General features: G+C 42.1%; 1 protein-coding gene across 2 annotated transcripts in view; it reads right to left on the reverse strand.

Moving 5' to 3' along the window:
• Nucleotides 1-26181, reverse strand: part of COLQ (collagen like tail subunit of asymmetric acetylcholinesterase) — a 94635-nt gene that overhangs the window by 12323 nt on the left and 56131 nt on the right. The window contains exons 8-14 of one of the 2 annotated variants that reach the window (XM_066584611.1): nt 24230-24256; nt 18160-18204; nt 17735-17770; nt 11796-11876; nt 2936-3023; nt 2296-2414; nt 1484-1603 (exon numbers count right to left, since the gene is read on the reverse strand). In XM_066584611.1, coding sequence (XP_066440708.1) covers nt 1484-1603; nt 2296-2414; nt 2936-3023; nt 11796-11876; nt 17735-17770; nt 18160-18204; nt 24230-24256 — 516 coding nt within the window. The remainder of the gene's footprint in view (nt 1-1483; nt 1604-2295; nt 2415-2935; nt 3024-11795; nt 11877-17734; nt 17771-18159; nt 18205-24229; nt 24257-26181) is intronic. The other variant, XM_066584612.1, reaches the window with a different exon arrangement.

A 26181-nucleotide genomic window follows, 5' to 3' on the forward strand; every position in this document is an offset into this window, starting at 1 on the left:
ACAGCTGAAGTAGCACAGCGCCCTGGTAAATGCTGAAGCCCCCTCATTCTAGTCATCAGCGGAGGGTCTCAGCAGCGCCATCCCCAGTAATCAAAAATTTTGACATGTTTCTCTGAAAAGTTTGTGAAAAGTGCAGCTACTCTTTAAAGTTAATAACTGCCTCTCGCCTTTTTTGGAGGGAGTTCTTAATACGTGGGGGGTTTGTACCCCGAGGCAGGGCCTGATATCTTTACCGAGCCCATTTATCCCGCTGGTTGCCAATCCTCAGTTCCCGGTCACAGGACACAATAGCAGTATCCTGTCCCTCCCTAGCTCCCCGATCCCTCGAATTAGAGACGTTGTGACCCACTCGGGGGTGAAACCCCTGAAATATATTAACAGGGACTCTAGGACCCCCCCAGGGGCTTGGTTGAGCTATTTCCAGGTGAGGGGTTTCGCGGAGTCCTTGACACCCGGGGGTTGCACGGGCCTGCTGCTAACGCCATTCGAGGTCTTGTGTATGTCGACATTCCCCATTGAAAATGGGATTTTGACAATATATAAATTGTTGCTAGCTGGCGAGATAGAGGACACTCTCCCTAGCTATGCAGGGCAGTGGGAGCTGGGAAGACGGCTCCCCAGACCTGAATAGCGGAGGGCTTTCCTTATGTGCCACAAGAGTACCAAATTTGGTAAAATGCAGAAGCAGAACTGCAAGATTCTGTCTCGCTGGTACAGGACACCGTCGAGGCTGCATCAAATGAATGCCCAGATCTCCCCCTTGTGCTGGCGGTGTCAGGGTAGTCCAGGAACAATGCTGCACATATGGTGGGAGTGCCCTACAGTCAGAGACCTATGGAGAAGTGTGGAGAAACTTTATAACAATATGACCAGATCGACGGTGTCCATAACAGCTGAGATGGCTCTTCTCCTGATGCCTCCCGGACCCGTTGCTAAAATTAAGTCCGAGCTATAACGGCTGGTTATTCTGGCAGTGCGGTATGAGGAAAAGGGGTCGATGGATGAGATGGAGCATGACAGAACCTAAGATATCGGGAGACCGTGAATATCCATGAGAGCTTCCGATCCCTTTCAGAGCTGGCTGGAGACTGGGCGATGGGGCCCCTAGTGGGTTCACAAGAAGAAGCAAGGCCATATCCTTCCTCCCCCTCCCCCCGCTTTCCCCTCCTCCCCCATTTTCCTATTTGTGAGATGCCCTAGTTGAAGGGTTCTCCAAGGTATGTTAGTTGTTTTTGAAAATTTGGGCACTATCAACCAGCTATTGAAATATATGCTAGAGATGTGGTTTTCTCAAGTTTGGGTTGAGATATTCGTATTGATACTATTTATTGTGGCATTTTCAATATTAAATGTTTAATAACAAATGATTACACCTAAAGTTAATAACTGTTGTAGACATGTAAGTCAGTAATGCAAAAATCAAGGGGTTATAGGGCTACAATGCGAAAAAGGATGCCATATGCCCAAAATATTAATCTCTTACCTGTACAGGGAACCAACCATTTGTATCTCTGAAATAAAGGGATCTTCGATCCTTACGAAATACTAATGCGTTCTCAACATCCAACCTGTCTAACTCTTCCTGACTGTTGACCAGAAAAATCTGGGGGACATAAAAAAAATGTTAAAAAAAAATTCAATATTATTATGTTATTGATATTTTATTTACACTATCTGTTATGGGAAAAAGGGCAGAAATAAAAGGAAGCGATAGGCCTGCCGCAGTAATAAACTTGTGAAGAAGAGAATTCTAACAATGGAATTATCTGAATTGAAGCTATGTGCAATGTGACAATGGAGCTGGCAATGTACTGTAATTGTACTAGTAATATGCAAGAGCTTTTCCATTAGCATAGCCCCAACCGGTGAGCTGGAATATACAGTATATAAATATGTCATTGTTCAGAATACGCAGCTATTTTGGTTTTTCTAATATATTAATCTGCACTGCTGGATGTTTTCTGTATCTGAGGCAAGTCTTCATTTAACCCTTTGCAATCCAATTTTGGATTCAGGGTTTCCTAGGGGGCTCTCTCTTACTACCATTATACAATGGCACCATCTGCTGGCTAGAGCCAGTACTGCGGTATGTGACATGCTGGAGAGGACCCCGACAACAGAGCGGCTAGTAATCTACAGTAAGAATACCCTGCTGGACGTCTTCCGACATCGGAGCTGTACAGCCTTCAATCAGAATGTCTTTAGACGTCAGACAGTGGATTGGAAAGGGTTACGTATGGCATGTGTATGTATGTACATGGCTCAGCCTCACTATAGAATTCAGTAGAGTATTACCTTGGCGTAATTATAACCATTGTATGATTCATCAATTACAGACTGAGGATGTTTGCAATGACATCTCCCTGCAGGTCCGGGAAGTCCCCGTTCTCCTTTTGGTCCAACAACTAGTTGCCCTGAGAAACAATTGCAAAATATTAATTGTATCATCTGTACAAAATCAGGTTAGTGTACTTACTGTTGTTAAAGGGGTTTTCCAGGTAAAGCCCGCTGTCGGTTACGGGATGCACAGGGGTCAGAGCGCTTGTAATTGCAGGTGCAGCTCTTATTGATTTCAATGAGAGCTGCACCTGCAGTTACAAGCACCAGCCACTACACAGGGGTCGGAGCAGTGGCTTCCACTCTGCCCCCTGTGTATCCCAGCACTGACAGCGGGCCTTACCTGGAAAACCCATTTAATGACGCCATGTTTATTTATTTTTATGTACTATGTAGGCACAATTATAATTCATGTTTTTTCCTTATATGATGGAAATATTTGATATGTGATTCTTTGTTTGGCTTTACTGATTGACTTATGGTTCATCCAGATCTGTGATTTTTGCACATAAATAAAAATAGTAATGATGATAATAATTACAAGATTTTATTTTATGTGGTTTTGCATTTTATGTGGTATTCTAGTCATTCATTTTACCTGGTCCTGGTGGCCCAGGTAGACCAGTAGATCCTGGTCTTCCAGGTGGGCCCATATGTCCCATGGAACCAGTCGTACCCTTGTCTCCCTATAAAATAATAAAATAGAATATAATGTGAACTCTAATAATCATTACTATACACTAAACACAATATCTGACAAATGTGTAAACAGCCGATCCACCCGTGTTCCTGCAAGATGAGACGGCCGCACCGCGTGCGGACTACTCTGTGCATGACCGGCTCCATTGCCGGCCATGTGTTCTTTCTTCCGGCCAGTGCGGAGAGTCGTCCGCACCTGCAGTGCGGCCATCTTATCGTGCAGAAACACGGGCGGATCGGCGTGTGTGACTGAGCCCTAAGATTTTAAAAAGCAACCCAATTGGAGAAATTGATTAAGAGGTTAATTGAAGTAAATGGATTTTTACAGAAGCTATTACTTGAAAAAGTTCAGATTATATTCTTATAAAGTCATAATGCGTCAATCATGCCCAACAGAGAGATGTAGCCAAAACAATAATGTAGCACAATGATTACAACGTGTAGTAAAAAGGCATTTCCCCTTCTAGATATTCCCTATTTTTTACTAAGAACCTTAGTAATCACATGACACATTTTTAATTGGTCATACAATTCATTAAGAAACATAGTTACCCCAAGACCCATCTCACCCTTTGACTTTTTTAACTACTGGCACCACATTTGGTAACAAAACGTCCAAGCAAATGATTCCTATGATACGTCTCAAGTGTATTGAACCCTACAATAAGGAGCTAAGTTTGTGGCACATGTGCAAAAACTAATTCTAAATTATTCCTAATTCTTTTAAAATAATGTTTTAAAGGTGCCTCAACCAGAGATGAGCGAGCATACTCGCTAAGGCAAATTACTCGAGCGAGTAGTGCCTTATGCGAGTACCTGTCTGCTTGTTTCTAAAGATTCGGGTGCCGGGGGTGGGGGGTGGGGTTGAGTTGCGGGAGTGAGCAGGGTGGAGCGGGGGGGGGGGGGGGGGAGAGTGAGAGAGAGATCTCCCCTCCGTTCCTCCCCGCTCTTCCCCGCCGGCACCCGAATCTTTAGAGACGAGCGGGCAGATACTCGAATAAGGCACTACTCACTCGAGTACTTTGCCTTATCAAGTATGCTCGCTCATCTCTATTTATAAATCAGAAGTCAATCAGGGTGGCAAATATGCAACAAGGGAGGAATACTTTTTCAAAGGACTACAGTGTCCATGTGAAAAATCCACATTTTTATTAGACCTTCTTACTGTTAGTAAAGATGCCTGTACGCTAGAGGAGGCTGAATGTTGGATTTCAAACTAGTTAAATGAAGAGGGGATATTAAGTGGTCATTAGAAATCTGTACGTCACTAATCTCTGCTGATAGGATAACATTTTGCTCCACTCTGTCCTTTACTTATGAGGTAATTACAGTTTGTCATCAACCAGATTTTGAACTCCCAGGAATGAACAGGGTAGAGTTTCAGCCACGGATTAGATTTTCCATTACAGACAGTGAATGTTTTGAAAAGACAAATGTAAAGTAATTGCAGCTTTCAAAAAAAACAGGGGGGGGGGGGGAAACATACATATAAGCAATGTCAAAAAGTAATTGCTCTCTTAAACTTAATAACTGGTTTTACCAACTTTAGCAGTAAAATTGTAACGGAAAGCTTCCTATAATTTTAAGATCAGTATTTCACAATACTGTTAAATCTTGCTGTCCCTGTGTATTCAGCCTGACCGGAAAAAGTCAATTAATCATCACACAGATAGTAACATAGTATGTAAGGCCGAATGAAGACAATGTCCATCTAGTTCAGCCTGTTTATCCTCCTTGTTGATCCAGAGGAAGACAAAAAACCCCAAGAGGCAAAAGCCAATTAGCCCTTTCGGGAAAAAAATGTCTTCCCGACTCCCTAATGGCAATCAGACTGTTCCCTGGATCAACCCCTAATAGTTCCTACCTGTCTGTAAGACCCGGATCAACAACCTGCTGGTCAATTAAGATTTATATCCTGTAATATCCTTCCACTCTAGAAAGACATCAAGTCCCCTCTTAAACTCCTCTATGGATTTTGCCATCACCACTTCCTCAGGCAGAGAGTTCTACAGTCTAACTGCTCTTACAGTAAAGAACCCCTTTCTGTGTTGGTGATGAAACCTGTTTTCCTCTAAACGTAGCAGATGCTCTCTTGTTACTGTCGCAGTTCTGGGTATAAACAGATCATGGGAGAGATCCTTGTATCGTCCCCTCATGTATTTATACATAGTTATTTGGTCACCCCTTAGCCATCTTTTTTCCAGTGTAAATAATCCCAATTTTGATGCCTCTCTGGGTATTCCAGTCCTCCCATTGCATTTATTAATTTAGTCGCCCTTCTTTAGACCCCCTCCAGCACTGTAACATCTTTCCTGAGCAGCGGTGACCAGAACTGTACGCAGTATTCCATGTGAGGCCTAACAAGTGCCTTATATAGTGGGAGGATAATGTTCTCGTCCTTCACCCCTATACCTCTTAATGCACCCCAAGACTTTATTTGCTTTTATAAGCTAAAAGAAATACCATGTTTAAAGAAAACTCCATAAGAGATAAAAATATATGTTGCAATACATCATCTTAAAACAGACTGCTAAGGCTCGGAGACTCCATGGAATCAACATAGCAGCCTGGCTTGGTTTTCCATTCCCAATCTTGGTTAAGACTTGTATAAAGGGTTTGCAGGAATGCTGCCATCCAATAGGTGGCGCTGCAGAGGTATTGTTCCATCTTCCTAATAGCCATAAGCTCCAAATGGAGGAGGGCTTCCCCATTATACATAGACTGTAATAATTCATACCTGCCCTGTATGGCGGTTCACAATCTAATTTCCTATGAAGATATTGTTCCTGTTTATAGTCAACCCAAGTGCTGCCCTGTATAAGTTCTCCAACCTCATAGCAGGTCAGGTGAGGTGGATACTACTCTCAAAAGTAGAAAGTGTCTTCTGCTAGAGAAGAAACCCTGCCATATTACTGACTGCAAGAAACAACACTGGAGTAAATAGGAATCATGATACTTAAGTAAGTGAAAAACCAAATGACTGAATGCTACATCGATTAGGATGTCATTCATCATTTAGCAAAAGCAAATGTAGGGGTGGGGGTATCTGAAGACGGATCTCAAAATGGATGCGGAAGTAACACCTTCTTAATTTAGATGTGGTTTCGGGAAAGATATTTATATACAGATGTATGCTGGATATGCACACTAAGAACTAATGTGTGCACTAGAAGGGGAAAAGCTTAACAGATGTCCCACCAACGCATTCGTTACTCTTCACCGGCCATGCACACTGCATGCACTGCTACATTTAATGCACTTTTTTAATTCACATACACATTATTATAAATAAATATGCACAATACATTTACATGAAAGCGTAAAATATATGAAACTACTCTTCATAATCATGGCTCCACAGACTTCGAGAAGTTACTTGGCACCAAACTCAAGATTTGTCAGTCATATGAAGAATCCAATCAAGAAGTGATATGTTGCAGGTGATATGTACTATACCAATTCCATTTCGATGTGCAGGGCCATCCATATATAGAGCCACTGACGCCTCTTTAACATTCAGGGGCAACTCAGGAAATTTTCATCTTACAAGACTGACCAGGGTAGAGAAGAAGCAAAATGGACACAGCAACCTACAGCAAATTCTTCAGGTGTTTACTGTGTAACCAGGATACACTGATGACACTTCAAAAACTACTGAGCTTAAAGGGGTTGACCTACTTGTAGCTGTTGGAAGCAGACAGCTCCGTACATTGAGCAGTGGCCTGGGTAGGTACTGAAAGCTGAGTCCTATTGAAGTGGATGGGACTCAGCCAACAGTACCAATCCTGAACCACTGCGCAATGTACAGAGCTGTCTTCTTTCTGCAACGAAACAGCTAGAAGTGTGATATCCCCTGTAATGGTTTATACCAAATATTTCTTGAGCATGAGGGATTAATAAGAATACTGTATATTTGTTTACAGTGGCTTATGAATGTGAACCATGCTGTTGCTCTTAAGGTTTGCTTACATTTCCCTGGTGGTCTAGGGTAGTGGTGAGGCCAATTTTAGTCTCAATTAATGTTTTCATATCTGGTGTATACCTCTCTACAGTCCAGCCCTGACCTTGAAGACTGTGACAGGCAGCTGCACACTGTCAGCCTTTTTAAGTTTGATCCTAATGAGCTTCCTGTTTCTGTCCAGCACAGATCATATTGACCACCGCATGTCAGAAGGACAGGATTGTGTTGTTACCATTTAACAGCAGCACAAGCTGTCTGTATGAACATGTGCAGGGCTCCATAAAGCACTTCTTTGCCCCATTTTTTGGAAGTGGTCGTTGCCCTGAAATGCCTTTAACATTCAGACCTCCTCAGGCAGTCCTGCTGTCATAGGCATAACTACAGCTATAGCAACTACTAAAGGGCTCAGGGACTAAGGGGCCTGAATCAGATACTGAAAAAAATGGGAGGAAAAACATAGTAGCATCTAAAATGTGCAAGACGTTTTGCGTTCTAAAATCACTGAGGTGAGAGAAAAAATACAAGGATGTTACTCACTGAAAAAGGAGCGAATAAAGCACCACGTGATAGACTGCAGGGCAGGCTCAATTGGCATAAACCATAGTAGAATGCAGAGAGCGAGACTTCAATAAGGAGGAGCTACTTGTTCTGTGCAGACTAATGTCTGGCTCACTGCATTCTACTAGGGTTTATGGCGATTGAGCCTGCCCTGCAGTCTATCAGGTAGTGCTTTGTTGGCTCCTTTTTCAGTAAGTAATGTCCTTGTGTTTTCTCTCTCACCTCAGTGATTTTAATCTAGTTAATAGTGAGATAGTGCAGGTTCTGACAAATGCGTAGTGACCTTGCCGTGGCCCGTTAGCTTATGCCTGAACCCACAACCTCTTGTGTTCCAGTCGGCAGCTCTCTCCGCTAGGCTATCCAGGATTTGGACAGTTCCTTGCTGAAACCCAGCCTTGTTCTATGCTTCCTTGCTCCTGCTAAATCCACTTCCTCTCTCCCTGTTCTGGCTCTGCCCTGCTACTAATTAGGACTTTCTATATAAGCATAGCCTTGCCACTCCTTCAGTGCATGATTATTGTGTTCCACCACTTTGATCAAGCTTCTCTTCCTCCGGCTCCTCTACAAGCATACCAATACCTACTGCTGCTGACCTTTGGCTTTCATTGACTATGCTTCCACCTCATCCATTTGCACTGCATACCGTGACTTACCGATAACGACTTTCGGCTATTCTCACTACTCTACAGTCATCAGCTCGGCTACTACACCTGCGCTTCTAATCCAGCATCGTTAAGACGCGACAAGATAATCACGCCCCCTAAAATGGAGTCTATAGTAGCCACGCTCCGGAAACAGGTCACAGAGCTCCAAGAGTTCTGTGCCTCGTACCAGGAAAAGGCTACTGCTATGCAACGTGAGACCGAAGGGTTACAGAGGCAACGCGTGAAGATGCGTAATTCAGGGCCAGACGTCTGCATGCCATTGCCACCAAAATTTGCTGGAGATCATCGCCAATAGATTGTCGAAGTTTCCTAAGTCGATGTCGGATATATTTCCAGGTGCAGCCCACCTCGTTTACCAGTGACAGGAAGAAAGTGTTTTTAATCATTAACCTCCTCACTGATGAGGCGCTCACATGGGCCTCGCCGTACTTAGAAACTAATAGTAATCTGCTTGACAACCTTGATGCCTTCACGACCGCTATGGGTCAAATTTTTGATGATGGTTGGGTGGTCCAAGCTGAACTTTTGCACCCAGGCCCTTTGAGTTAAACCCTTTAGCAGTGGTAGAAAATCTGTCAGCAGACAAAATGCTGCTGTTTACAGCAGTGTAGTCTGTTATATCTCGCCTAAACTGGTGCCTAGATTACGTATAAAGAAAAATCCCATAGGGAGAATTTTTGAGAATCTGCACTTTAACAAAAGGGTGTTTTTTTCAAATATGTAACCTAATATACAAAAAGATCACATTAGCCATTAATTTAGGCTTATTTTACTATTGTTTGTAAAATTGAAATAAAAAAAGGTAACCTTTACTGTATATGAACTGACTGTGAACTCCATTATATCATCGTGTGTCTTGTGCTGAACCGGCACAAGCCGCAAATGTGTGTATAAATCACTTGACATCAGAACCCTTATAATATCTTCTTACTAGGGAGGATCATTGGAACAGAAGGTTTCAGAGTTCATGCTGATTTTTTTAATGGATCGGATAAATCATATTACACTCCAGGGAGTCTACCACTGATAAACATTGACTTAGTAACATAATATGGCAGCCCTTGCAGTATGTTATTCCAAAGCAGTATTTAAAAGAACTATGTGCCACGGTGTTCGTATCAAGTGTACCGTCCATGATTTATTTTTAGGAACTAGATGCAATAATGAAACTGATCATTTTTCTTATATACTTTCTTATGGGGTTATGCACACGGTGGAATCCGGCTCTGGCAGCAGCGGTGTCCGCGTGTACCTGCTCTGTCACCGTCTTTTCTGTACTGCGGGTAGACCCGGCGGCTCGTCATCGCACATGCACAGTACAGATTTTTTTTTAGGTGATGGCGCAGAATCCGCAACCTATCTGCAATTGAATGTCTTCCATTGACTTCAAGGGAAGTAGCCGTGCAGAGCCCGCAGGATACCGCGATTTTACCTCCGCGAGCGGAAATCGCAACCTCGTGTGTAGGAAACATTGGCTCTCCATAGGAAGTAACAGGTGGTACTTGCTGCGGATTGGCAGTGCGGACACCAACCGCGGATTCCGCAGCAAATATTCGCCGTGTGGAGGAGCCCTAAGTTTTGGCATATTGATTCTCTAGTGCACAGCACTGGAATTCCAGTAATGTAAATATACACAGGACAGAAATAAATAGACAATAAGGCCGCTGCACACTGGCATATTGCATCTGCGCCTGGGTTCCACAGCAAATACTGCTTGCAGCATGCTATGGGAATGTGCTTTTGCCTGCACTCGAGCGGAAATCAATTGCAATTTTCCGCTCGCGGATGAAAAATCGCAGCATGCTCTATTTTTGAGCAGCGTCTGCATGGACAACTTCCATTAAAGTCAATGGAAGCTGTCCGACCCGCGGCCCTTCCACAATGAACACTGCAAAAAGGTCATGGGATCCGCATCATCACCTAGCGTCAGCGCGAGAAAATCTTTACTGCGCATGTCCAACGGCGAGCCTTCCGGGCCATGCGCAGTACAGAAGAAGAAGAAAAGAAATCACAGGTACGTCGGGTCACCAGCCAGGCACAGAGTCGGATTCTGGTGCGGGACCCTGCATCCAGAATCCAACCCGGCCCTGCGCAGCCTGCCTACATGAAGGAAACACACAAAAACAACATTCCTGCAGTTCCTACTTTAATAAATTACTCTTCTTGATACTATAATGCCTAATATTGCAATCACAATGGTCCCAGAACATCAGTTATCCCCTGCCCTTCCTTCTCACTGACATCACCAGCTCGTTTGCTTGGGCAAACAAGAATCGTCCCATGTAAAAGGGGCATTAGGGCTCAAAAGACATTCTATCCAATAAAAAAACATCTTTAAAACCTTTGTAAACTCAGATAGTGATGTTAAAATCCATTTATATACATTGTAAATCAGAGGTGACTAAGGTTTTATCATGGACCTCACTGTTAAAAGAGGACACAAGCATTGCCTATTCTATTACTGTAGTACAATAATTATATCAACAGTAGATAAATTAAATGGGCCTCAATAGAAGTCTTGAAACAGAGGCTGGACATTGTTTAGTGAATCCTGCATTGAGCAGGGGGTTGGACCCGATGACCCTGGAGGTGTCTTCAAACTCTACCATTCTATGATTCTAGTTCAGAAAGTGGTGGATTAGCGTCGAGAAGTGAAGAGCAGTGTGCCATAACAATTGCATAATTTTTGCCAACATCAAAAACACATGTCCCCCAGTACACCCTATCTTCTTAAACTGCTGTTTCCAAAAAATTTCCCCAAAATTTTAAAGTTTCTATATTTCTTCGCCAACTTCAGGAGAAAATATGTATGGCTACCATTCAAGACATTTACGTTGAGCAGACAAAAAGTACAACCTAAAATGTGGCAGGTGCTTAACCCTCTTTCTTCTTTCAGACATAAATGTGCTTTCTTGTCTTGGGCGGATTACCGTATTTTCCGGCGTATAAGACAACTTTTTAACCCAGGAAAATCTTCGGGGGTTGTCTTATACGCCGGGAATACGCTGTGAAAAAAGAAATCAATACTCACCTCCCGTGACGCTGCTGACGGCTGTCGCTCCCTCCTCCACACTGACAGAGCATTGCTTTCTGGATGCGGGGCTTGAATGCCCCGCCTCTAGAAAGCTAATGCTCTGATTGGCCAACTCAGCGGCGTCAGCCAATGAAAGCCGGCGCTGGGTTAACCAATGCCAGCCATTCAATGACATCATGTCGGCGTGGAGGAGGGAGCAACAGCCTGCAGCAGTGCCATGGGAGGTGAGTATTGATTTTTTTTTCTACACTGTATTCCCGGTGTATAATTCGACAATTGGGGGTCGTCTTATACGTCGGAAAATACAATATTTTTCCACCTTCTAATTGGGCCACGTATGTGAAATAGTCTTTCAGCTATCTCCATATCACTGCTTTATACTCCACTTTACCCTGCACCATTGCCCTAGACATGTACCATTTTCTCTTTAAAGAATGTAGCGCAAATCTTGAATCTACTAAGGTAAGTTGAGTTTAATCATTCCTTAACCGAATATTTTACTATGTATCACAAGAAGATGTAAATTAAAGTGTGTCCATACCTGTTTGCCTCGCTTTCCTGGTCTACCAGTAGGTCCTCTATTTCCTGGAACTCCCGGTTCTCCTTTTGGGCCCATCTCTCCCTTTTTATTACAGAAAAGGAATCAATGATTAGTGCAGATTCACGTATAAACCCCCATCTACAGATATTCAAATATTCTTCCAGTACCCATGTCTAAAGACCTTCTCCATAAAATATTTTCTTTATTTATTAATAGCCTACAGCAAATGGTTTCATGGAAAACTATGCCAGTACATGATGGACTGGTGGTAGAAAGTGAATCCAACAATATGAAAATATAAATTAGGCCATAAAAAAGTCACATATACTGTAAGCGGTGGCAATGGTCAGAGACATTTGTTTGGTTAACGCCTTAAGAACGCTGCCTTTTTTTCCCATTTTTGTTTTTTCGGCCCCATTTTAATAAAATCATAACTCTTTTATTTATCCATCCATGTAGATGTCTGAGGGCTTGTTTTTTGCGGATCGAATTGTATCAATGATACTATTTAATGTACCATATAATGTACTAAAAAGTGGAGTGAAATGGGAAAAAACAAATTTCTGCCATCTTTGGAGGGGGTCTTGTTTCTTCGGTATACACACTGCAGCAAAAATGACATGAAAACGTTATTCTATGCGTCAGAACGATTACTACAATACTAACGGTATATAGTTGCTTTTTTTATGTGCTAGACTACTTTTATAGTCAGCACAGTTGTATGAGGGCTTGTGTTTTGTGGGACGTCTTGTAGTTTCTATTGATACCTTTTTGGAGTACATACAACTTTTTGATTGGTTTTTATTACATTTTTTCTTAGAGACAGGATGACCAAAAAAGCAGCAATTCTGGGGTTGTTTTTTTTTTTTGCAGATGATATCACATAAATAATGTGTTACTTTACGGGTGCCTTCACACTTGTAATCGCGATATCGCTGCGTTTTTTTAAACGCAAATGCCAATAGGACTTTCTAATGTTGAAAATGCATTGCAAAAAAAAATCACAAAGCACAAACTTGCGATTTTTGTGCAATGCGTTTTTAACATTAGAAAGTCCTATTGTCATTCGCGTTTAAAAAAAACGCAGCGATATTGTGATCAAAAGTGTGAAGGCATCCTAATAGATTGGACTTTACAGGTGCAGCCATATCAAATATGTCTTTTGTTTTTTTTATTTATATTATATACACTACCGTTCAAAAGTTTGGGGTCACATTGAAATGTCCTTATTTTTGAAGGAAAAGCACTGTACTTTTCAATGAAGATAACTTTAAACTAGTCCTAACTTTAAACAAATGCACTCTATACATTGCTAATGTGGTAAATGACTATTCTAGCTGCAAATGCCTGTTTTTTTGTGCAATATCTACAAAGGTGAATAGAGGCCCATTTCCAGCAACTATCACTCCAGTGTTCTAATGGTACAATGTGTTTGCTCATTGGCTCAGAAGGCTAATTGATGATTAGAAAACCCTTGTGCAATCATGTTCACACATCTGAAAACAGTCTAGCTCATTACAGAAGCTACAAAACTGACCTTCCTGTGAGCAGATTGAGTTTCTGGAGCATCACATTTGTGGGGTCAATTAAATGCTCAAAATGGCCAGAAAAAGAGAACTTTCATCTGAAACTCGACAGTCTATTCTTGTTCTTAGAAATGAAGGCTATTCCATGCAAGAAATTGCTAAGAAATTGAAGATTTCCTACAACGGTGTGTACTACTCCCTTCAGAGGACAGCACAAACAGGCTCTAACCAGAGTAGAAAAAGAAGTGGGAGGCTGCGTTGCACAACTAAGCAAGAAGATAAGCACATTAGAGTCTCTAGTTTGAGAAACAGACGCCTCACAGGTACCCAACTGGCATCTTCATTAAATAGTACCCCCAAAACACCAGTGTCAACATCTACAGTGAAGAGGCGGCTGCGGGATTTTGGGCTTCAGGGCAGAGTGGCAAAGAAAAAGCCATATCTGAGACTGGCCAATAAAAGAAAAAGATTAAGATGGGCAAAAGAACACAGACATTGGACAGAGGAAGACTGGAAAAAAGTGTTGTGGACGGATGAATCCAAGTTTGAGGTGTTTGGATCACAAAGAAGAACGTTTGTGAGACGCAGAACAAATGAAAAGATGCTGGAAGAATGCCTGACGCCATCTGTTAAGCATGGTGGAGGTAATGTGATGGTCTGGGGTTGCTTTGGTGCTGGTAAGGTGGGAGATTTGTACAGGGTAAAAGGGAGTCTGAATAAGGAAGGCTATCACTCCATTTTGCAACGCCATGCCATACCCAGTGGACAGCGCTTGATTGGAACCAATTTCATCCTACAACAGGACAATGACCCTAAACACACCTCCAAATTGTGCAAGAACTATTTACAGCAGAAGCAGGCAGCTGGTATTCTATCGGTAATGGAGTGGCCAGTGCAGTCACCAGATCTGAACCCCATTGAGCTGTTGTGGGAGCAGCTTGACCGTATGGTACGCCAGAAGTGCCCATCCAACCAATCCAACTTGTGGGAGATGCTTCTAGAAGCGTGGGGTGCAATTTCACAAGCTTACCTCAACAAATTAACAGCTAGAATGTCAAAGGTGTGCAATGCTGTAATTGCTGCAAAAGGAGGATTCTTTGACGAAAGCAAAGTTTGATGTAAAAACAATGTTATTTCAAATACAAATCATTATTTCTAACCTTGTCAATGTCTTGGCTCTATTTTCTATTCATTTCACAACGCATGGTGGTGCATAAGTGTGACTTTTCATGGAAAACACAAAATTGTTTGGGTGACCCCAAACTTTTGAACGGTAGTGTATATATATGGCAAAAGGGCTTTTTTAAAACATTCATTACCATTGATTTTTTTAAAATAATTAAAAAAGTTTTATGAACGAATTAAAAATATTTTTTTTAAGACCCCACAGGGGACAAGAACTTGTGATGGTTTGATCGCTCCTGCAGTATGAAGAACCCAATATAATCTAGTCTGAATAACAGCTTTGTTAATGACATGAATTAGCCAACATAGGGTTACAAATACATGTTTTTCACAAGGCCTTATTGCACTTAGGCCTCTTTCACACAACCAAAGAATAGCCGTGATCATATCCCGATCTTAATTAGCATGTTATCGGCCATTCACATGGGTAGCTGCCGTGTGATAGCAAAAAAAAAACCTGCTGTTGCGTGGAAATCCCTCAGTTGGCAGAAATTGTCAGAATGCCTACTAATGTTTAAATAGAGCCAGCTGTAGGGACCAGCCTCACTGACATAGGCAATGCTAACATCCAGTTGACAAATTATGCAATTTCAGGAGGACTAACAGAGGTACAACAAGATGTAAAGTTCTAAGAAAAGAAGCTCCAGAATTGTGTTTTTTAGTTGGCAAAGAGAGAACAAAGGTGCTCTCTGATTGATGGGAGGGGTGATAACATGAAGAAAAGTCCATGTTACCCTCCCCTGAATCACAAATCTTCTATGCTGCCTGCTCATCCCCCATCCCCCTCGCTATTTGCTCTGTACACTGAGAAATGATAGCTATAAATTTAAAATTCCTGGCCCCACTTCAAACGGCTATAGGTTCGATTCTATCAGTCCTACGGACAAGCTTCTGGTGATATTTTCAATATAAGAAGGAAAGCATATCAGTAGCACTGATAGACCCAGAGCTACAGCCGTTTGAATTTGAACAAGTTCTGTTTGTCCCAAACTGTAATGTCCTCTTCCTACAGAACGAACAGAGCTTGTCCTAAACTATAAGGGGGTTGATTTGTAATAAATTAGAAAAACTTAAAGTATGTCCTCAATCTATTACAAATTTCCATTGATTAGAACCAGTCCATTTAGTAAGGCTTCCTTGGCACCTATGTCTGTTATTGTACATGGTAAGCAGGTCTGGCACCCAATGGACCCCATTGCCTATAAAGGGGTCTACATGGTTCTCAGCATGCTGACAGACAATTTTGTGCCAGATTTGTGCCACAGGCTCCAACCAAATGGAGCCCCCTGTTGGAGATGTGAACAAATCTTAACACAGACACATGAAGCATAGGTTCAAGTTCCTTTCTTCAGTACCAAATCATTGATAACAACACAGGACCAATGGCAAGAAATAAAAGATTAGAAAGAGACGAGAGGGAAAACACATAAGGGGAGGGAAGGCCGTCTATGATACTTCTCATGTGCTTATGCCTAAATTTTGATATAGGAAAGCGCCCCTCTATTGTCCCTATCGAGGATTATGTTTCTGATTTCTTTCAGAATCTGTATGCAATAAAGCGAAGTACTGTACATGAAATATATCACATTTCAACACATGGATCTATTTCTGCTAACGATGCTGCCTGGGGAGGTTGATGCTATATCTTACCATAAATTATCCTTCCAATTCTATTTTCCAAAGCCAACATGAAATACAATTGAATTTCTAGTTCTAGATTCAATTATGGTCATTATATAATTTTCCCTTGGTGGGTTCATCCTCAAGTTAGAGAAACAAAACACATTTCCTTAGTATGATCCTTATTTAGAAATTATATGATTATGACAGATAACATAGCTGCTGCCAGTAAGTAATGCTATATTTAGCTGGTTATTAAGAGCGGTAATGCGGATAATGCAAATGCATTGCAGCTTTCTCACTGTCAAAAGTATATGGAACATAGGCTGTGAGGTGACACAAGCTCATAAAGCAAAGGGTAAATTATTGTAACATGAGAAAGTAAATGAGGGATGGAAGCCTTGAAAACCAACCAAGCATATCATTACTTACATCTCTTCCAGTAGTCAGCTGTGGTTATAATTTATTTAGCATGGACCACAACAGAATAACAATTAAGGGTATCCTAAATGTTAGTGGTTACGTTGCTCAGGGGCAATTTGGGTGTAATCCTAGGATAAAAACCTAAAACATATAACATGTACCCTTCGAAAATTATACTCACTGTCAAAAAAAAATCAATGACCTAGAGGGAGTTGACGTTTTGCTGCAAAACTCGGCATGCAGTTACATCTTAGATAGATATGCAAATGTTAAGAGTTGTGGTGTGATTGGATGAACGGTCTTGCCACCTGAAGACCTAGTAGTTGTTTCAACCTTGGGCCTTTAAAGAGGCTCTCGGAGGCTCCTTGTGTGTAGTGACCTCTTTTTCTGCTTGTGTAGAGCTTGTTGACCACTAGACGCCTCTACGACGTAGAGAAGAGATGTCACCCCGTTACCAGAGTTTGAGAGGGGCGCATTATTGGAATGCAAGAAGCTGGATGGTCATAACGATGAATTGCCACCACCTGGGTCAATTTAACCAGTCTGTTAGGTGTTAGGAGCAGTGGAAAGCAGGATATAACAGAAGGTGAGAAGCCCAGCTCAGGGATATATAGGTTTGTATGATTTGGAGCAAGATCTGTCAGTAAAATATAAATTCTGCTAGGATTCCTAGAAGAAACAGTGGGGGTCCTGCTTACCCCACACAGGCTGACTGACAGCAGAGGCGTAACTTGAAGCTCCCGGGCCCCAATGCAAAACTTGTAACAGGGCCCCCAACTATAATGCTTTACTTATAGTACTTGGCTTCCTATATGGAGAGGAGATGCCTTATGGGCCCCATAAGGCTCCTGGGCCCAGGTGCAACCGCATCCCCTGCACCTTCTATAGTTACGCCCCTGATTGACAGTCTTTTCTGTATAAGCATGTGTTCCCTGAAGGTTGTTAATTTGCCTGTGTTGGGAGGGTAATCATAACTTACTAAGTGTTTAAGGCAGTGTACTGCTCTGATTTCGGAATTCAACACCCTTTTATACATGCCATGTAGTCTTGCTAAAATAAAAGTAAAGCTAATATTAAGTATTGATGATGGTGGGTTAAAGATCTGAAATGGCAAACTCAAATGACACAATTCACTTTCCATGACTTGTGAAGTACTTACTAAAAGTTAGGAAAGGAGGCACTTACTTTTTGCCCAAGCATTCCTGGAAGACCCATAAAGCCCTGAAAAGGATAAACACAAATATATGGACACCTCTTTCATAAAGCATGCTACAAATTCCTCATCTACAGTATTTCAGTTCTCCCTGGCTAACTTCAATGTAGTTCCAGTGTTCATCTTTGACATATGCAATAATCTCCCATCATCTTATGTTAAACAATGCAGAATAATAAGGTTCAGGCTTCAAAAAGGATAATCACGGGATATTAGAACAGTTCGATATCTTCTAATCTGCCAGATCTTTCTACAAGGATCACCCTGTGTTTGCCAGGAGAACGTGGATAAAGATTTTCTGTCTTTTTATTGACATAAAATTGTAAATAAAGCCTTAAAAAATATTTTCGGTCTAATTCATCAAAAACCTCTTCACCACAGTAATGGAGCATCCTACCTGTTCACCTTTAGGACCCCTTTCTCCCATGTCTCCTTTTAGACCCTAAATGTAAAGATATTAGAAAATACATTAAATATTATAGCAGCTGTATACTACTAACTGACCTACCTATAGACAGGAAGCAAACTATATTCAAATTACTTAACTATTAAAACAAAGTTTCTATTCCGTTGACTGCACATTAAACCTATAGAAGCAGAATATTCTATGAATGAGGGAATTTTCAATCAGATGGAAACATGTCAATAAAACATATGAGGAGTGATTTTCCCAAATGAGTCAATTTTTAAAGATTATGCCCCTTATGATACAGTACAATTTCTTTTGCTTCTGCTTACATGCCTACAAGGTGAAATTTAAGCAAAGTGAGTTATTTCCTGTTGTATAACAATTTTCATAGAATAGTTGAGTTGGAAGGGACCTCCAGGGTCATCGGGTCCAACCCTCTGCTCAAGTGCAGGATCACTAAATCATCCCAGATGGATGTCTGTTCAGCCTTTGTTTGAAGAGTTCCATTGAAGGAGAACTCACCACCTCCCATGACAACCTGTTTCACTCATTGATCACCCTCACTGATTTTATTTAAATCTGTCAGAGCAAAAGAATGTCATGGGGAAAAAAAGATTTTAAACCCAAAAGGCAATTTTCATGAGTTTGCAAAACAGGGAACTGTTCCACACTATCTCAATCATTGGGAAGTTTACAACTTTAAGGAGCTGTGTGAATCCTATATTAAGCCTACCGCCTCTACTGGATTTAAGATGAAGTCAACTCTTTTACAGTATTATTTCAGTTTTTTGGATTTTCTCAGAAACAATTCCTAGTGAGCCGACTCATTTTTGAAAAACACTCCTCACATATACTGATATCGGAAATATATGTTTATAGATATGAACATATGTAATGCTGTAATGGTATAGTCTTAACCCTCTCCAATCCAATTTGTATCCTGGTTTTCCTAGGGGGGCTTACTTATTTCTGCCGTTATACAACGGCGCTATCTGCTGACTAAAGCCAGTACTGCATGAGGTGACACGTTGGATAGGCTCCGACAGCAGAGAGGCTGGCAATATACAGTAAGAGAACCCCGATGGATATCTTCCAATATCGGAGCTGTACAGCCTTAAATCATAATTATAGATGAGCAAGTATACACGCTAAAGGCAATTGCTCGAGCGAGCATTGCCTTTAGCGAGTATCTCCCCCGCTCGAGACTGCAGGTTCGGGTGCCGGCGCAGGGGAGCGGTGAGGGGGAGAGAGGGAGAAGGAAATCTCCCCTCCGTTCCGCCCTGCTCTCCCCCGCAGCTCCGTGCCCGCTGCCGGCACCCGAACCTGCAGTCTCGAGCGGGGGAGATACTCACTAAAGGCAATGCTCGCTCGAGCAATTGCCTTTAGCGAGTATACTCGCTCATCTATAATCATAATGTCTTCAGATGTCAGACAGTGGATTGGAAAGGGTTAAAACTGGGGGCTGAAATGTTTATAAATGAACTTGGTTTTGGAATTACAATACTTGATATATCTTACAATTGGACATGCTACCTGCTGCTGATCCTCATATTCCCCACTTAAGGAGATAAAAACAGTGAATTCTTAATGGCACAGAACATTCTGGAAATATTAGAATTGCAGTGCCATTTGGATATTTCATTTATTTAGTTGAATAACTAAAGAGTGTAATTTAGTCTTCCCTTGAAACATTCAGTTTGCTGCTCAAGCCCTGCATTTAAATACTGTCATTTGCCCGGGGCAAAGTGGCTTGTTGGTTGCCCTCCTGGCACACAATACACATTCCCTGCCAGGACTCTTCCCCTAGGCCCTGGATAATATCACGAGCCACTAGAGAGTAAATTATTTGATTGTATTTGGCCGATAGTTAAAGTCTAGTGATGAGCGAGTATACTCACTAAGGGCAACTGCTCGAGCGAGCATTGCCCTTAGCGAGTACCTGCCCGCTCGAGACGAAAGGTTCGGGTGCCGGCAGCGGGCGGGGAGCTGCGGGGGAGAGCAGGGAGGAATGGAGGGGAGATCTCTCTCTTCCTCTCTCCACGCGCTTCCTGCTGACTGCCGCTACTCACCGCTCCCCCGCGCCGGCACCCGAACCTTTTGTCTCGAACGGGCAGGTACTCGCTAAGGGCAATGCTCGCTTGAGCAATAGCCCTTAGCGAGAATGCTCGCTCATCACTATTAAAGTCACATGTCAGATGCAGAAAATGTACTTTATGAAGTAATGTCTTCATTTAGATACTTGGTTCATTTAGATCAGGGGTGTCAAACTCATTTTTTCTGAGGGCCACATCAGCCTTATGGTTGCCTTCAAAGGGCCGATTCTAATTGTAAGACAGTAAAGTAAAGTAAAAGTAAACCCCACAGTGGCCTGATTGGTAATAAGGTCCTCCATAGTGGCCAGTGACGCACACCATTCTGCACATACACACGCACGCCATTCTGCGCATACACACGCACAGCATACTGCGCATACACCCGCACAGACGCACAGCATTCTGCACATACACCTGCACAGGCGCACACCATTCTGCGCATACACACGCACGCCATTCTGCGCATACACACGCACGCCATTCTGCGCATACACACGCACGCCATTCTGCGCATACACACGCACGCCATTCTGCGCATACAGACGCACAGCATACTGCGCATACACCCGCACAGACGCACAGCATTCTGCACATACACCTGCACAGGCGCACACCATTCTGCGCATACACCCGCACATCATTCTGCGCATACACACGCACACTATTCTGCACATACAGAAGCACAGGATTCTGCACATACAGACGCACACCATTCTGCGCATATACGTACAGACACACACACACATACATATATATATATATATATATATATATATATATATATATACAGACACGTACACACATATATATATACAAACACACACACACAGACACATAGACACACACACACACATAGACACACACACACACATACATAGACACACACATACATAGACACACACACACACACACATACATAGACACACACACACATATACACACACACACACAGGATCCTACCCTGCAGCTGCTCCTCCTCAGCGTCGCTCTCCTCGCTGCAGAGATCATGTTCTCTGCAGTCTTCTTCCCTCCTCCGCGGCCGTTGTCAGCCTGCTATCGGCACTCCTCTATTACTGTCTGCACTAGACAGAACAAGCCGAGAGAAGATCACTTACTGACAGCAGCACGGAGGAGTGAGGGAAGTTACTGCACAGCCGGCGGGCCACAGAAAATGAGGCGGCGGGCCGGATTCGGCCCGCGGGCCTTGTGTTTGACACCTGTGATTTAGATTATAACAAACAATGTATTCTTATTTAATAATTCTCAACATTTAGCGCTACTATTTTTACCCTGTAAAGCCATTAATCTCCTAGGTTTCTATGAACTTAATGGCTCAGATTTTATCGAATTTATACAAAGCAGAGAAAATTATGTCACAAGACTGCCAAGTAAGAATATTCACTTCATGCCCACAAAATGCCTATGTAGCAAAACACAACGTGGAAGTAGAGGACAAAATGGAAATACAAAGTAATGATGTTAACAATGCTATGACAACCATAGATTTTAGCTTTACTATTTTTCTTTTTCTCAAAATTAGGGCTCAGTCAGACGAGCGTTTTTTTTTCAGCACGCCTATGTGTGCAAAAACAAAAGGCACTCTACGCATGTAGAAAATGCATGTTGAAAATCCCCGCCTCTTGAAAGTGCTCGGTCTGATTGGATGAGCACTCATTGAATTTAATGAATGGCTGAGCACTTGGCCAATCAGACTCAGCACTTTCAGGAGGTGGGGATTTTTAAATGGAAAAAGTACTTTTCAGGGAGGGCTTCAGGGTAAATCGCAATCCTCTGCCACAGCTGTGGCAGGGGATTCTTTTAGCCTCGCGGGGAGGTCCATCATCCCTAAACACTGTGACAGTGCTGTCACAGTGTTCAGTGTTAAGGGGGCTCCCATCAGGGAATCTTTACGTGCAATCTTTGGTGCACGCATGTCCTATCTTTTGCAGGTGCGATTATTTTGTCGCTGTAAAAAAGAGACATATGAACACTGCATAGGGAACCAATGGTTCTAATAGATGCAATTTTATTGTGCGCACATAGCGGTGTGCGAAAAAAACCCACTCTTCTGACTTTGGCCTTAGGGCTCATTCAGACAAGTGTGTTTATGTACTTACAATCATGCGCACATAACCACGGGTCTATTAGAACCATAGGTTTCCTATGCTGTGTTCACATGTCCGTTTTTACAGGCGTGCAAATGTGCGTACCTGCAAAACATAGGACATGCATACACGCATAGGTCTGGCCAAGTGCTGCCTGTGATTGGCTGAGTTCTCTGACCAATCACAGGCAGCGCTTAGCTGTCATACAATGAGTGGCAGAGTGCTGCCTGTTATTGGCTGAGCACTCAGCCAATCAGATAAAGCCCTTTCAGCAGGCGGGGATTTAAAATTCCCACCTGCTGAAAAAACTTCACTTCACTGCCAGAAGATCAAGCAGCTAGTCATGCCTGGGCCCCGACAGTGGCGGAGAGGTGAGTATATAGTTTTAAATTTTTTTACACATGCTAGGGGTGATTTTTCAGGGAAGGGCTTATATTTAAAGCCCTTCCCTGAAAATCATTGTAGTGGTTGTCGGCAGCCCATTGAAGGCAATGGGCATGGACCTGCATTCACCGTGTTCTGGCATGTCCATGGACACGCGGATTTGTGTGCACATACATGCATGCTTGTCTGAACGAGGCCTTAGGTTGTAAATAGGATTCTTAAAGCGTAGCCCTTAGACACAAAGAGAATGTATGAAGTCAAAAAGACTTATGTTGATTCGAAATTATCTAGCCTTCTTGACATAGTCCCGGTGCTTACAAATAACGTCATATTATGCCTTAGTCTATATGCAGCTGACAGAGACAGCAGGTAAAAACCTTTCAAATATGAGGCCATGCTGCAGATGTTCATATCTGTTGTGGATTTTATATCCTGATTTGATGCTTATCTCATCAGTTACTATGCAATGTGTAAAACATGCAGCCAAAACTGCATGCAACACATGCGGATTCTGCCATAGATTTCATGCCACTCTATGGAAGCTAAAATATAAACAGCTAAGGGCGGCTTTACACAGGATGACTATCATCCAAATAATCTCTCGCAAGAGCAAATGCAAACGACAGACGTTCTGTGTGAAACACTGCCTCCAACAGGATGGCAAGTCATAATCAGCTCACTAGTCGTTTTGTTTCAGCTCAACTAAAAAATAATCTACGAATTTGCATGGAGATACCGCCTATGAACGATACCTCGGTGAACAACTAATGAACAATAAGAGCTTTGTGTAAAAGCTTTTAAACAACTGTTGGTTGTATGCTTCAGCGACTTTTCTGAGCGACTATCTGAACAACAGTTGCTCATTGCCGAAGGTACCTTAACCCTTTGCCATCCAATTTTGAATTCAGAGTTTCCTAGGGGGCTTTCTCTTTCTGCCATTATACAATGACACCATCTGCTGGCTAGAGCCAGTACTGCAGTATGGCCCCCGACAATAGAGCGGTCAGTAATATACAGTAAGAATACCCTGCCGGACGTCTTCCGACATCGGAGCTGTGCAGCCTTCAATCAGAATGTCTTTAGACGTCAGACAGTGGATTGGAAAGGGTTAAGAAGCACATAACAAATACTGACATGTTATCTTTGCCTGAACAGGTCACTGAGACTATTGTCTGTTTCGTTCCTGTTTTCTAGTCTTGGTAGGTCACTACTAGTAAACCTGTTAAGATGGACCTATCCCCTGCATTGTACATTTGTCCTCTACTTCTACTGTATTTGTGCCTTAGGAAATCGGTTAAGTTACTCTCCTAGTCACAGTTTGTCAGGATACAAAATCAATAGTAGCTCAAAAAGCAATGAAACATTGAATATTAGGTTGTTTTTTTTAATTGATCCTGGACAACTGCAATCTAGAGACTTTCCTTCTCTGATATAATTAGCACAAACTCTGGTTAGTACTTAGGCAGGGCCACTGACCTGTTCTCCTTTCATGCCAGGAAAACCCTTAAAGAAATTGCAGACATATTATCTAAATGTGCAACAGAAACAAAATATCAAACATGCTGTATAGTTAAACAATGAGTAAAGCTTTATCACCAACTCGAACTATACAGTAATTGTAGCACATAATAGATAAGTATAGCAAATGAAAAATAGAGCTTGTCCTTTCTGGTCCATAGCAAGTTAACCATTTCTAGATTGTTGTTTTTTTCCCATTATTTTGCTCAATAACTGGAGCAATGTTTAGAATTTTATTAAGCCAAACTGGGCCTTTCTTAGATCAGAAACAGTTTTACTACTACAGGTTAACTGCTATAGTGAAGTTACACTTAAGTTGGCCATACTTGACTACATCTAACCTCTACAACGTAAGGTAAAGATTAGAGATGAGCGAGCATACTCGCTAAGGACAATTACTCGATCAAGCATTGTCCTTAGCGAGTACCTGCCCACTCGGAAGAAAAGGTTTGGCTGCCGGCGCGGGTGACAGGTGAGTTGCGGCAGTGAGCAGGGGAGAGCAGGAAGGGGGGGGGGGGGGGGGGGGGAGAGGGAAAGAGAGATCTCCCTTCTGTTCCTCCCCGCTCTCCCCCGCAGCTCCCCGCCCCCCGCCGAGTCTTTTCTTCCGAGCGGGCAGGTACTCGCTAAGGACAATGCTCGATCGAGCAATTGTCCTTAGCGAGTATGCTCGCTCATCTCTAGTAAAGATTTAACATATATCTTGCCATGCAGAACTACTGCAAAAATGTGTGTTAGTATTGGCTTTAGGGTGGTAGTAACATAAAACTAAGGAAAATAAGCATACTATACTATAGCTGGATGAAGCTGTCCCAATGCTTCAGTTTACTACTAAACTCCTGTTACCTCCTCATTAAAGTTCCAAATCATGGATTGAGATATTTCAATCGCACGAAGAAGAATTAAAGTAGCAACATAGAAACCGTTTTTAGTAATTGATGGCAGCATGCATAGTAGAACTTGACAGTTATGCCACATTTTGGATTGGTGATATAAATGAGGAATTATGGCTGGAATACAGCGACTTGAATGAGAAATGCTTTGTATTTGGGATATGAATGAAGGGTGGAATATTCTGCAGTCAGGGGTAGCTTTCCCTAACAAATTAGAAACACAAATTACATAGTGTGAGATTTCTAATACATAGAAAACAATGACATTACGACCTTTGTTAATCCAAAACTAAGTAAAATGCATATCAATTGAGAAAACACATAACGGGTCCCGCAGTTATCAGCTCCTACAACATTGACTTTTTCCAGTTATTGTGAATTAAGTACAATTTAAAAGACAATTGGTAGATTTAGTATTTGGTGTTTGGTTAATATCAGAGCTATTTTTCATTTGCCGTGTACTTTGTCTGATTTTACATTGCAAACAATGACCAATTTAGAGTTTAATTCATAAAGGGGTTGTCTGCTTGAGGGTTTGTGAACATAACAATGGAGGGTACCCAGCTCTCTGGAGGACTTGAGAACATTTCGCTGGGAGCTATGCATCAATTAATTTCCGACTAGTTTACTGCTTTCCAACGATAACGGACAATTGTGGTGGGTCCAAGCAGAAGAGCCACCTGTAGAAGACTCTTTAAAACAACCCCTTTAATTGTAAATGGCTAATGCTTAGATTTCTACTAACTTTTAAAGGAAATGTGTCCCCTATATTTTTTCACTCATTAAAACCAGAGAGTAAAGCATATCTCAAGTTTTTTTTTTGAACATTCAATTTTTCTTGAAAAGATTTTACAAAGTAATTGTAGTAGTTATAATGAACAAATAACATAACCTCATTGATTAGATTATCACAGAGTCTCTGACAGAGAGGTTGATCCAAAGGTTTACAGGTAGAGATGAGCGAGCGTTCTCGCTAAGGCAAATTACTCGAGCGAGTATTGCCATTTTCGAGTACATGCC

This window comes from Eleutherodactylus coqui, chromosome 12 (genome assembly GCF_035609145.1).
Source record: "Eleutherodactylus coqui strain aEleCoq1 chromosome 12, aEleCoq1.hap1, whole genome shotgun sequence".
NCBI classification, from domain to species: Eukaryota; Metazoa; Chordata; class Amphibia; order Anura; family Eleutherodactylidae; genus Eleutherodactylus; species Eleutherodactylus coqui.